Source organism: Aethalodelphis obliquidens, unplaced genomic scaffold (assembly GCF_003676395.1).
Source record: "Aethalodelphis obliquidens isolate GAN/ISIS:26980383/991018 unplaced genomic scaffold, ASM367639v1 scaffold31, whole genome shotgun sequence".
NCBI lineage: Eukaryota > Metazoa > Chordata > Mammalia > Artiodactyla > Delphinidae > Aethalodelphis > Aethalodelphis obliquidens.
The window spans coordinates 14,279,475-14,292,369 of NW_020837975.1; the positions used below are offsets into that span (position 1 = coordinate 14,279,475).

Consider the following 12,895-nt stretch of genomic DNA (forward strand, 5'->3'; position numbering starts at 1 on the left):
AGTTTAGAGAAGGCTTCTTTAGAAGGTGGTATTTGAGCTGATGCTTAAATTAAAGAGGGAACCACGTGGACGGGCCCTGAGCAAGAACTGGGCTTGTAAATTGAAGGGACAGCAGTAGCCTGTGTGGCTTGTGTTGAATAAGTGATGGTGAGTGTGGTTGAGGTTGTCTGAGAGGCAGAGATTAGATCATATGAAGCTTTGTAAGAACATGGTAAGGACTTTGGTTTGTAATACAAGTGTACCAGGTAGCTACTGCTGTGTAACAAACCAGTCCAAAACATGAAACAATAGCCACCGATTTGCTCATGATTGATTCTGTGGGTATGGTTCAGCTCCATGTGCTGTTGGCGGCAGCTGGTACGTCAGCTGGTGGCTGGCTGTTCCCTGATGTCCTCCCTCAGGTGCCTCGCTCAGTCTGGCAGTTGAGGGAGGATATCGACCAGGGTGCCTTGGTTCCCTTCCACACAGCCACTCCAACAGACTAGCTCAGGCTTCTCACGTGGAGGCTGGGTTCCAAGAGTGCAAAAGTGGATGCTGCAAGCCTTCTCAAGGCATTAGCTTAGACATTGTCCACTATATTCTATTGGACCGCGCAAGTCTCAGGCCACCCAGATTCCAGGCAGTAGAGAAATAGACCCTGCCTCTTGATGGGAAAGTGGCAACGCCACATTACAAAGAGAAGCAAGAGATGGGAGGACTGTTTAAAGCCACCTTTGCAAAGTCTGCCCCACCAAGTCAGAGGATGAGAAGTCCTTGCAGGGACTGAGTGTGAGAGTGACATTTTCAAAAGGTGACTCTGGCTATTCTGAGAAGACTAGACTGTTAGGGGCAAGAGTCTAAACAGGAAACCAGTTAATAGATGACTGTAATCATCTAGGGGAGGTGTTTAAGGGGCTTGAACAGAGGTGGTAGCGGTGGAGGTGGGAGGTGGTGAAAGTTAGGATACATTTTAGAGCTGAGGTAGATGAGGTTTGTATAGAATGAATGTGATGGCGGGGGGAGCCGTAGAGAGAGAAGTCAACGAAGTTTTTGGCTTATACAGTTGGCTGGATAGTGGTGCTATTTACTGAGATAGAGAAAACTGTGATGAGCAGGTTTGGGGAGAAATTGAGCACTCTTTTGCACGTATAAAGCCTGAAGTGCCTATTAGATATCCAGTTGGAAATGCCGGTAGGATTTGCAGGTCTGAAGTTCATTGGGGGGAGGCCAGGAGCCAGGCTGTGTATTTGGGACTCATCCACTTGGATGGTACTGAAGGCCGTGGACTGGATGAGATCATTCAGGGGATGAGCATGGCTAAAACGGAACAGAGATTCAGGGACCGAGCCTCGGAACGTTACGGTGTAATAAAGAAAGCAAGGATTTTGGAGTCATGCAGACCAGAGTTTTCAATCCTCTCTCTATCATGGATTAATAAATCACCATTACTTCTTTGAACCTCTGTTGTCTTATCTATAAAATGGGTATAAAAATAAATACCTGGGGGGTATATTGTGATCATTAGCTAGGATAATGTTCAAAAGGTACCGGCACATGGGCCTTCACTAAGGGGTCATGGCTGCAGTTATTGCCGGAGCAGACAAGGGTTTCTAAACTCAGGGCCGGGGTTGGGGGGGAGGGTATTAGAATTTCTTGGGATTGGATCTGTTGGTTTTGTAGATGTGTTGGTCAACCTTCTGTTTCCTCCCTGTCCCTCTAAGCTGTGCCCACGTGGCTGGAGAAGCCCCAAGACAGCCAGCTGGAGGAGGGCAAGCCAGGCTACTTGCATTGCCTGACCCAGGCCACACCCAAACCCACAGTCTCCTGGTACAGAAACCAGATGCTCATCTCGGAGGTGAGAACGGGGATTACTGCTGGGGGGGTGGGGCGGGGACACGGAGTCCTCTGTGCTCACCTCCAAGGCTCGCTTCCCCCTACCCCGAGGCTGTCCCCCAGGGAGATGATGGTGGGGGGTAGGCCGAGACCTGCTCTCAGGCACATCTTCTGTGCTGCAGGACTCGCGGTTCGAGGTCTTCAAGAACGGGACCTTGCGCATCAACAGCGTGGAGGTGTACGACGGGACGTGGTACCGCTGCGTGAGCAGCACCCCCGCTGGCAGCATCGAGGCCCAGGCCCGCGTCCAAGTGCTGGGTGAGCTGGCGCCTGGCCTCCTGGGCAGGAGAGGACCAGGGAGGGAGCAGCAGCGTCCAGAATCTTCAGGCCTGCCGCCTCAATTCCTCCCCTTTTCTGCTACTGAAACAGAAAAGCTCAAGTTCACACCACCGCCCCGGCCGCAGCAGTGCATGGAGTTTGACAAGGAGGCCACGGTTCCCTGCTCAGCCACAGGCCGAGAGAAGCCCACTATTAAGTGGGTCCGGGCAGGTGGGTACTGTGTGAGCATGGGGTGGGGGGCAGCAGGCAGTCCACTGGTCAGATGTATGCCTGTCTGAGGACGAGCTGAGTGCCTAAAACTTTGGGATAGACAAGAAATGTAGGGGCCGATTTATGGTCCAGTTAGAAAAAAAAAAGCCAGACACAAAAGAGGTCAGGTTACAGCATTAGACAACATATAAGACGACTCAAGGCAACAAATGATTGGATTGGTCCAGACAGGGCCGTAAAGTCCTTTCCCTGTTTTCAAAATAGTCATCCTTTCCAATGTAAAAGTAACCCTTTAGAAAATTTTGGCAGAAAATAATGCATAATCCCACCATCAGTCATCTCTGGGTGTGTACCTTTTTGTGTGTACATCTTTTTGTTTTTACATAGCAGTTTTACTGTACATATAATTTTCACTTATTATACTTCCATGAGTTGAGTCATGCTTACTATAGAAATGGAAGATGCAGATAACTGTATGTAATTTTATCTTTTTTTACTTAACATTATCAAGCATTTCCCCGTGGTTTTGTACATAAACATTGGTTTGATGATTGCAATAATATTCCAATGATTGGATTCACTGTAATTTACTTAAATATCCCCTAAATGTTGGACATTTGGGTTGTTAACCACCCTCCCTTCCTCCCTCCCTTTCTCTGCCTCTTTCTGTCTCTCTCTCTCTCTCTGTCTTTTTATTGCTGCAATAAACATCTTGAGGCAGAGTTTTTTCTGGACTTGGGTTTATTTCGTTTGGGAAAGATTCCCAGAAATGGAATAATTATGTATAAAAGGGTATGCACATTTTTACAACCCTTGATGCGAATGGCCAAATTGTTTTTTAAAAGGTTTTTACATTCCCATTAACAGTGAGAGAGAGGGGGGTTGTAGATTCTGAGCAGCAAGTGGGCTGTCTCTGCTCAGGTGTCTGGGGGAGCTGTCTGTGGGGGGTGGGACTCAGAATGGGTGGGACGATGGCAAAGAGCAGGAATGGGTTCTAGGAGTAGAGAGTGACAGGCAGTGAGGGTGAGAGCAAGGCACATTCCAAGCCCAACCAGAAGTCCGGTTTGGTGGAAGTGGAACGTTATACAGGGCAGTAGAAGGACGTGAGACTGAAAAATTAGAAAAGGAGTAAGTAATAGGGACTCCCAATGCCTGGCTCAGGCGTTTGGATCTTGTCTGTGAATAGCCAGGAGCGATGCCGTGTTTTTCAGTAGAGGCGAGTGACTGAGGGCTTTGCTGGCCACTCATGGGACTCTGGTCCATCCCATCATTCCCCAATGTTGCCCCTGTAGATGGGAGCAGCCTTCCAGAGTGGGTGACGGACAACGCTGGGACCTTGCACTTCGCCAGGGTGACCCGCAATGATGCCGGCAACTACACTTGCATCGCCTCCAATGGGCTGCAGGGCCAGATCCGTGCCCACGTCCAGCTCACCGTGGCAGGTGCGACCGTGCGGGGGGCTGGGGCTGGGGCTGGCGGGCCCTGTGGGGCAGCTGCCTGCACCCCGCCAGCCCCTTTGCTCAGTGCTCCCTGCCCCTCACCGGGCTCTTCCCATCCAGTGTTCATCACCTTCAAGGTGGAGCCGGAGCGCACGACCGTGTACCAGGGCCACACGGCCCTGCTGCGGTGCGAGGCCCAGGGGGACCCCAAGCCACTCATTCAGTGGAAGGGCAAAGACCGTATCCTGGACCCCACCAAGCTGGGACCCAGGTAGGCTGTCTGCTTCCCACACCCACCCTGCCTCTCCTGCAGCCCAGTCTCCCTGGAGCTGGCCTGGTGGGCAACGCTGTGACTTCTCTCCTGGCAGGATGCACATCTTCCAGAACGGCTCCCTGGTGATCCACGATGTTGCCCCCGAGGACTCAGGCCGCTACACCTGCATCGCGGGCAACAGCTGCAACATCAAGCACACGGAGGCCCCCCTTTATGTCGTGGGTATGGGACCCGGAGGGGTGTCCTGCACAGGAAGTGGGGGCACCTCACTTCTTTCTCATCCTTGTGCTCATCGGCCCCTGTACACAGAAGGCACGAAACCATTTTTGCGGTGGGCGCGGGCATTCAGCTGTGTCCCCTCCACCAGGCCACCTCACCGTCAGTCTCAGGTTCCTTGCCTGGACCTGGGCTCTCCCTTAAACATTCCACGGCTAGTGGGTGTGTGCCTGTTCCGGGGAAGTCAGGGGATGGTGCCCTTGTCCTAAAATGCTTCCTCCCAGGTCTCCCTACAGGTCCCTGGGTGGGCAGGGAGGGGATCAGGCCAGGAAGCAGCAGCACAAGATTCCTTTACCCTGGAGGCCCAGAGAGGATGGTGTGTCAGGTGAAACACCCTGACTAGGGTCAGGGACTTGGAGTTTGGGTCTGGCCTCTCTTGTTAACCACCTCTGTACCCTTGCAGGTGTTATTTCCTCCCCAGGGGCTTTTTTCTCTGTCTGTAAGGTGGGCGTGGTTTAAATGAGAGGTTTCAAACTTTTTTTGGTTTAGCAGCAGAACTGGTTTTCTAGACAAAGTTTTATGTGGAACTTTAAATGAGTAAGGTGAAGTGACAGCCTCCTTGGTTGAAGCCACTGGGTGTGTGTGAGAGTTGGGGAATCCTGCATGGCCTCCCCCTTGGGCCTCTCTCCCTCCAGGCACCTCTTTCTCCATGGGACCCGAGGCCACTGAAAGCCCCTAGACTAGAAGATCCCTTCTGCAAATACGTTTCTCTTTATTTATTTATTTATTTATTTTTTGGCCATGCCGCACATGAAAGATCTTAGTTCCCTGACCAGGGATTGAACCCATGCCCCCTGCAGTGGAAGTGCAGAGCCCTAACCACTGGACCGCCAGGGAAGTCCCTACCAATACTTTTCTTGAAGAACCACTCTGTGCTGGGCGATGGCTGGGATTCTAAACCAAAAGTTCCCAGATGCAGCTCTTCAGAGCCTGACTCATGATGTTAAGTCATTAAGGAAGCTTGTTAGCAAACAGTGTGGGTTTGTGGTGGGGCCGACAGATGTGCCTCTTAGGTGTGTCCCCGACCTCGTGTCCAGATGCAGAGCCAGCTTGGGAATCACTGGCCTCAACTCCTGCAGAGCTCCCTCTGGCCTTGGTGGGGCCCTGAGGACCTGGCCCTTGTTGATGCCATTGCTGGTGGTGACCCTCCCTGGGTCGCTCTGGCTTGGTCAGGCCAAGTGTCTGGGAGGTTGTCTTATGTGTGCAGTAGGGAGCAGCCAGTAGAAAAGTAGGGCTGGGCTTGCTTCAGCGGCCCCTGCTCACACCTATCTGTATGTCTCTCAGACAAGCCGGTGCTGGAGGAGTCGGAGGGCCTGGGCAGCCCTCCGCCTTACAAGATGATCCAGACTATTGGGCTGTCGGTGGGCGCCGCCGTGGCCTACATCATTGCCGTGCTGGGCCTCATGTTCTACTGCAAGAAGCGCTGCAAGGCCAAGCGGCTTCAGAAGCAGCCGGAGGGCGAGGAGCCAGAGATGGAGTGCCTCAACGGTGAGGGGCCCTGGAGGAGGGAGGCCCAGGAAGAGGGAGGCGGTGCTGTGCGCAGGTGCTGAGCGCCCTCCCGTGGCCACGGAGGACAGCGCTGTGGCGCTGGAGGGAACTGCTGAAGCCAGAGCAGAGCCGCTCCTTACCGCCCCCCTCCCCTTCCCCCGCCGCCCCCCTGCCCCAATCCCAGCTGGAAGCCTGGAGTTGGCCGATTCCCTGGGCCTTGGCTTCTGCGCAACCTGGCTTGCCTCTTGGGCCAGCCTCCTACGTTTCCCTGCCTTCTCCCTGCAGTTCGAAACCACAGACATAATTTAAGTATATGTGTTCATGTTTCTTTGCACACCTTGTCTCCCCCCATTAGTCTTTGAGATTCCCCAGGGGCGATCTGTCTGCCTGTTTCCCTCCTCCTGCCATTCTCTCCTCCGACTGGGAGCCCCCTGGGGACATTGCTGGGTCTCCCCTCTCAGTTTAGGAGTTCAGGAGCAGGGCCTGGGTTTCCCTTGTTGTGATTTTCCCTTTGTGCCTGCAGGAGACCCTATGAAAGCAAAAACCCTTATGTCACCATGCTGTCCAGGGACCATTGACTCAGATAAGACTTGTGCAGTTTTTTCCATTTCAAAAGTTGTAATCGGCTGTGTCAATAAGTGGTCATACCCTAAGGGATGCCTGTCTCCCTCGCCCCAGCCCCATCAGTTCATCGGTTGGATTGTGTGTGGATTTTGTGTGGGACCCCAGAATTGGACCCCTTTGGTGGAAGTGGGAGATTGTGGAAAAGAACTGCAGTCCCCGCCATGGTGGCCAGAGTGTCAGGTCTTATCCTGACATCCTCCCTGCCCCTTCTTCCCAGGCGGCCCTCTGCAGAACGGACAGCCCTCAGCAGAGATCCAAGAGGAAGTGGCCTTGACCAGCTTGGGCTCCAGCTCCGCGGCCACCAACAAACGCCACAGCACAAGTGACAAGATGCACTTCCCTCGGGCCAGCCTGCAGCCCATCACCACACTGGGTGTGTTGCCTTGGCCATCATCACCCCTGCTTAACTACAGACTCTGATCTGTCCTGGGGCTGCGCTAGGGCTGGTGGCTCTGGAGTCCCTGAGGCCCAGAACATCAGAAATGGAGGGAGCTTTGGAGAGGCCCGGTCCAGTGTGTCCCCCACCTGTTGTCCACACCCCACCTCCACAGATTTTGTCATTCCTGTGTATTATTCACTTGATGTTTTATTTAGATTGACTCTCCCTCACCTTTAAAAAGAAATCAACTGAAGTTAGCTTTGTTTTAGGAATAACTCTGAAAGTTACGGATCTGTGCTAGTTACATGTTTTCTGAGCATAGGTTAGAATGTAGAACTAAGATCTATTTATGGTGAATGACCTAAAATTCTCATACAGACCACCCTCTAGAAAGTACTATTAATCTGACCCCTTTATTTCACTGTTAGCAACTGCCAGGCCCAGGGCAGAAGGGGAAATGGTTTGCTCAGGGTCACCCACACAGCTGGGGCCACCGCCTGGTCCAGGTGGGTGGAGCAGAGAGACTCCCTGCTGTGTGACACAAGCCAGGTGCCTCCCAAGTCAGGGGCTTTCTCTGCTCGAGGGAAGGCTGCTGGCCGACTCAGACGTGTGTCCGCAGGGAAGAGCGAGTTTGGGGAGGTGTTCCTGGCAAAGGCGCAGGGCTTGGAGGAGGGGGTGCCAGAGACCCTGGTGCTTGTGAAGAGCCTGCAGAGCCGGGACGAGCAGCAGCAGCTGGACTTCCGGAGGGAGTTCGAGATGTTTGGGAAGCTGAACCACGCCAACGTGGTGAGGCTGCTGGGACTGTGCCGGGAGGCCGAGCCCCACTACATGGTGCTGGAGTATGTGGACCTGGTATGCTGCTGGCCGGGGCCCTGCTTGTCTCGGGCTGGGCAGTGCTCTGACCTGGGGGGTGGGGGGCACCGTGAGAACCTGTTGTCATCACCTTGAGATGCTCAGCCTCCTGTCCCCCCAGCTCTCCGACACCCACCTTTCGTTGACCCGCACCCCGTCTGCCAGCCCCATGTCTGGGGGTGGGGCCCAGGTTCTTCCGGCTTCTCCCTCCGCCCGCTGCTCAGAAACTGGCTTTCCTTCTTTCCCTGCAGCCTGCACCACTTGAGGGACAGTGTTAACCCAGCCACTAGCCTTCTCTTTCCACCCTGCTTGGCACGCCCAGCTCCACCCCTCACCCTTCATTCCCTCGCCCATCTAGGCCTAATCCCCTTGGTCTTCGAGCTGCTGCTTGTCAAACTCCCCAGCTCGGGGCAGGAAGGGGGCGGAGTGACCCTCGACTTTCCGTTAGCGAGTGCTCGTGAGCACTTTGTGCATGTTTTTGCCGCTGGTGTCCCCTCTTCGTTATGTCTGGAGGACACAGCCTTCCTGTCTGGGGTCCGTGAAGACCCCGTGAAGACGGAGGGTTGGGGGCTGTGGGGTTTTCCTCTCCTGGCTCCCTCAGGGCAGGGGCTTCCTCACCTGCCCATCTGGCAATGACCGTCCTCCTCCCTTTCCGATGTGAGAGCTTCTAGGAGGCACTTCCTATAGTTTTTAATTCCCACTGGACACTCCCCATGGGAGGGGGTCTGGGCTGGGGATTGGGCGTTCAGGTCAGAGCTCCTCAACCCCCCCACCCACCATCCCCCCGGGGCGGGTACCTTGTGAGCACCTGCTGGGTTGGATGCTTTGGAGATACCGGCTGGACTCTGACTTGACAGAGCCGCCTGGCTTTTCCTCAGGGAGACCTCAAACAGTTCCTGAGGATTTCCAAGAGCAAGGATGAAAAGTTGAAGTCGCAGCCCCTCAGCACGAAGCAGAAGGTGAGGACGGGGGCGGGTCGAGGCCCCCAAGGTGGGCCAGGACCCGGGGCAGTTACCTAACAGCAGTGCACTGGTTGAAGGCATCCTGTGGGCCAGGCCCCGTGTAAGTACTTACCTCAGCGATCACGGTGATCCTCTGCGATACATGTCGCTGTCCGAGTTGTGGGTGAAGACGCCAAGGTTTAGAGAGATTAGGTGACTTGTCCCAGTCATGGAGCCTGTGAGTGCCTTTGTGTGGCCACGTTGCTTTCGGAGAGAAGAGCTGCCCTTCACCTTGGCCGCTGGAGCAGGCCTTCTGTCGCCTGCCTTGGGACGCTGAGCTGGAGGAGCAGCAGGCAGCCTGGGCGTCTAGGGGCCTTCGGGGCTGGGCGTGGCCCTGAGCGTGTTTCTTCATCCTCCGCCAGTGTGAACTGGCCTCCTGACATGGTGCCCCTGCCTCCATCTCCGAGAATCCACAGGATGGTCTGCTATGGCTGTATATGGAAAGCCACAGGACAGGACGTGCTTCTCCAGCTGGGTGGGATGTCAGGACCCCAGAGCTCACAAATCAGGGCACGCGTGGAGCCAGTGAATCTGGCATGATGGGCCCTTGGGGATGCAAAATTGAGACTGTGCCTGTCCTTGGGGCACTTAGGATCTAGTGGGAGAGCTTGGGTAAGTGAGTATGGCGCGTGCCTTACAGACTTCAGGTAAGACACAGAAAGCAAGTGAGAGACATAAAATAAGAGACGTTGAAGACGTCCACGTCCTTTAGGTGGACAGACAGTGTGGTTAACAAAGAAGGTCTCCTGGTAGAGAAAGGCATTCGAGTTCAAGTCTCAAGGACAAGAAGTAGGTGAATGGTGGGAAGAAGAGGAGTTTAGGTATGTTGCTTTGGCTGGGACAGGGGCGTAGGCAGGTGACGGGAAGTTATTTCCATCACGTGATCCGAGGGACTCTCTTTGGTTGAGAGTCGTCACCACTGTTGCTGAAGATCTCTCCACACTTTTTTGCCCAAGTATCTTGAACTTGATGGGGAAAATGCAGTAAGTTGGGTTTCATACTCTCCAAGGACAATATTCTGCATTGGATGATGGGGGAAGGGCATTGCTTTAAAAAAAAAAATTGGAGATTTATGGACCGTACCTCAGACTTGCGGAATCTGTGAGAGTGGGGTCTGAGGATCTGCATTTTTTTTTTTTTTTTTTGCGGTATGCGGGCCTCTCACTGTTGTGGCCTCTCCCGTTGGGGAGCACAGGCTCCGGATGCGCAGGCTCAGCAGCCATGGCTCACGGGCCCAGCCGCTCCGCGGCATGTGGGCTCTTCCCGGACCGGGGCACGAATCCGTATCCCCTGCATCGGCAGGCAGACTCTCAACCACTGCGCCACCAGGGAAGCCCGGATCCGCCTTTTTTAAACAAGCTCTCCAGCTGATTCTTAAGCTCATTAAGGTTCAAGGAGCCCAGGAGTAGGATAGTGGCTTTGTAATGGTTTTGGTTAAAGTCTCCTATAAGAAATGCATTTTAGGGCTTCCCTGGTGTCGCAGTGGTTAAGAATCCTCCTGCCAATGCAGGGGACGTGGGTTTGTGCCCTGGTCCAGGAAGATCCCACATGCCACAGAGCAACTAAGCCCGTATACCACAACTACCGAGCCTGCGCTCTAGAGCCCGCGAGCCACAACTACTGAAGCCCTTGTGCCTAGAGCCTGTGCTCCGCAACCAGAGAAGCCACCACAATGAGAAGCCCGCACACCGCAACAAAGAGTGGCCCCTGCTCGCCGCAACTAGAGAAAGCCCGCACGCAGCAACGAAGACTCCAACGCAGCCAAAAATAATAAATAAATTTATTTTAAAAAATGCATTTTACATCATGGCCCAGCAAACACACACATACACACACACGCAACTAAAATTAATCTTTCACAACCCTGTATTTGATGCACTTAATATTTCCTATCCTATCCTTTTTTTTTTTTTTAACCCACTAAATTGGTTTTGAGACCCATATGGGTCTCGATCAGTAGTTTGAAAAACACTTCTTTTGGGGGATTCCATGAAAATGAAAATTCTTAGGAAAGCTATATTAAAATTTGTAGATGCTTTCTGGCGCTAATAATTTAGTGAGCTGCTGTGCCACTTTATATTCCTAGGGTTCTGGGGGAATAGAAGGAGAAAACGTTCAGGTTTTTGGTTTTTTTTTGTTTTTTTTTTGCGGTACGCAGGCCTCTCACTGGCGTGGCCTCTCCCGTTGCGGAGCACAGGCTCCGGACGCGCAGGCTCAGCGGCCATGGCTCATGGGCCCAGCCACTCCGCGGCATGTGGGATCTTCCCGGACTGGGGCATGAACCCTTGTCCCCTGTATTGGCAGGCGGTCTCTCAACCACTGCGCCACCAGGGAAGCCCAACGTTCAGTTTTTAAAGGGAGGTGGAGTGGTAAGCAGGGTGCTCCCTGGCCAGCTAGAGCCGGAATGAGGGTGCTGTGCCTGGACGGGGAGGAGCCTCAGGAGGATTCCAGGATAGCTGTGGGATCGTGATAGCAATCAAAGACACAGGCCCTGGGTGGTGGCATAATTGTAGGTGATGCTTGTTAGAGTAGCTGATAAGATAATGGAGATGTTGAAGTTGGAGCACTGTAACCTGTGATTTCTCCATGGATCACCTGCAAGCTAATGTCGGGACCAGGAGCAGGGGCAGCTTAGCACACCTGGTGGACAACGCTTTGCTTTAAGCAGTCAGATGCCGGACAGGAAGCAGCAGCCTGTTTGGGAAGAGCAGGGAGGCGTCACGGTGGCTTAGCCAGAACTCGGGCGAGCCCCCAGGGTGTTAAAGTTGGAAAGGAGGGGTGGATCTGGTCTTTACCAAACTGCAGGTGTTTATAACAGCATTTGAAAATTAATCCCGTGGCCATCTGATGGCGGCTTGCCCAGCAATAAGGAAACACTTAACTGGCTTTGGGTTAACAGAATTCCCTTTTACTGTCCTCGCTTAGCCAGTATTTCCAGAAGCACTGCTTCTCTGGAAAGATAGCAAGTTAGTCACTGGGCCAAGACCTCTGTCTTCTGTTCCCATGACTAGCAGCAGATTGTTTAGCTTGGGAGCCAGAGCAGAGAGGGCAGGCTGAGGGGAAAGCCAAGTCTGATGAGGGCTTGTTACAAAAGCCTTTGTCTGCCCCTTACGGACAACGGGGCTGTTTTGGTCTCTCCCGTTGCGGACGCGCAGGCCCAGCGGCCATGGCTCACGGGCCCAGCCGCTCCGCGGCATGTGGGATCTTCCCAGACCGGGGCACGAACCCACGTCCCCTGCATCGGCAGGCGGACTCCCAACCACTGCGCCACCAGGGAAGCCCGTGGCTTCACTTTTGATAAAGAAAATGCACCAAAAAGATGAGATTTCCCCTAACTCTTGGTAGTGGCCCGCGTTCAGCCCGTCTGCATATGCAGTGTCAGTCGATATATTGGATATGTAATGGGTCCAGACTGGTTGTGGTTGGGATCAGTGCTGCCTAATAGAACTTCCCGAGGTGGTGGAAACATTCCATACCTGTGCTGTCCAGTGCAGTGGTCACCAGCCCCACGTGGCTACTGAGTACTTAGCATGTGGCTAGAGAGACGGAGGAGCTGAATTTTTTATTTTATTAAGTTTTAATTAACTGAAATAGCCACACGGGTCTAGGGGGCTACTGTTCTGGACAGCGCAGGTGTAGACCATTGTTTTTAAACTTTTTTTGACTGAGACCCACAGTAGCAAAAAAAAGAAAAAGAAAAAGAAAAGAGAGCACATTTTACATCACAATGCAACACAGACGTGCATATTTATTTATTTATTTTAAATATTCTAAAGTATCACTTTTTAAAAATTAATTAATTTACTTATTTTTGGTTGCGCTGGGTCTTTGTTGCTGCGTGCGGGCTTTTCTCTAGTTGTGACGAGTGGTGGCTGCTCTTCATTGCGGTGCACGGGCTTCTCATTGCGGTGGCTTCTCTAGTTGCAGAGCACAGGCTCTAGGCCCACGGGCTCCAGTAGTTGTGGCACGTGGGCTCAGTAGTTGTGGCTCGCGGGCTCTAGAGCGCAGGCTCAGTAGTTGTGGCACACGGACTTAGTTGCTCCTCGGCATGTGGGATCTTCCCGGAGCAGGGCTTGAACCGTTGTCCCCTGCATTAGCAGGTGGATTCTTAACCACTGCGCCTCCAGGGAAGTCCCAGACGTGTATATTTAAAAAATGAAAAAAGTTCCATGAATGATAGTTATCCTTACCACGTGTGATA

At 53.2% G+C, this 12,895-nt stretch overlaps 1 protein-coding gene across 3 annotated transcripts in view; it reads left to right on the forward strand.

Annotated features, from left to right (window-relative positions):
• Window positions 1–12,895, forward strand: part of PTK7 (protein tyrosine kinase 7 (inactive)) — a 60,060-nt gene that overhangs the window by 41,194 nt on the left and 5,971 nt on the right. For all 3 annotated transcript variants that reach the window (XM_027127289.1, XM_027127291.1, XM_027127290.1), the window contains exons 8-17: window positions 1,701–1,834; window positions 1,995–2,130; window positions 2,242–2,361; window positions 3,654–3,803; window positions 3,921–4,071; window positions 4,169–4,296; window positions 5,635–5,838; window positions 6,680–6,835; window positions 7,461–7,693; window positions 8,572–8,652. In XM_027127289.1, the coding sequence (XP_026983090.1) occupies window positions 1,701–1,834; window positions 1,995–2,130; window positions 2,242–2,361; window positions 3,654–3,803; window positions 3,921–4,071; window positions 4,169–4,296; window positions 5,635–5,838; window positions 6,680–6,835; window positions 7,461–7,693; window positions 8,572–8,652 (1,493 nt within the window). The remainder of the gene's footprint in view (window positions 1–1,700; window positions 1,835–1,994; window positions 2,131–2,241; window positions 2,362–3,653; window positions 3,804–3,920; window positions 4,072–4,168; window positions 4,297–5,634; window positions 5,839–6,679; window positions 6,836–7,460; window positions 7,694–8,571; window positions 8,653–12,895) is intronic.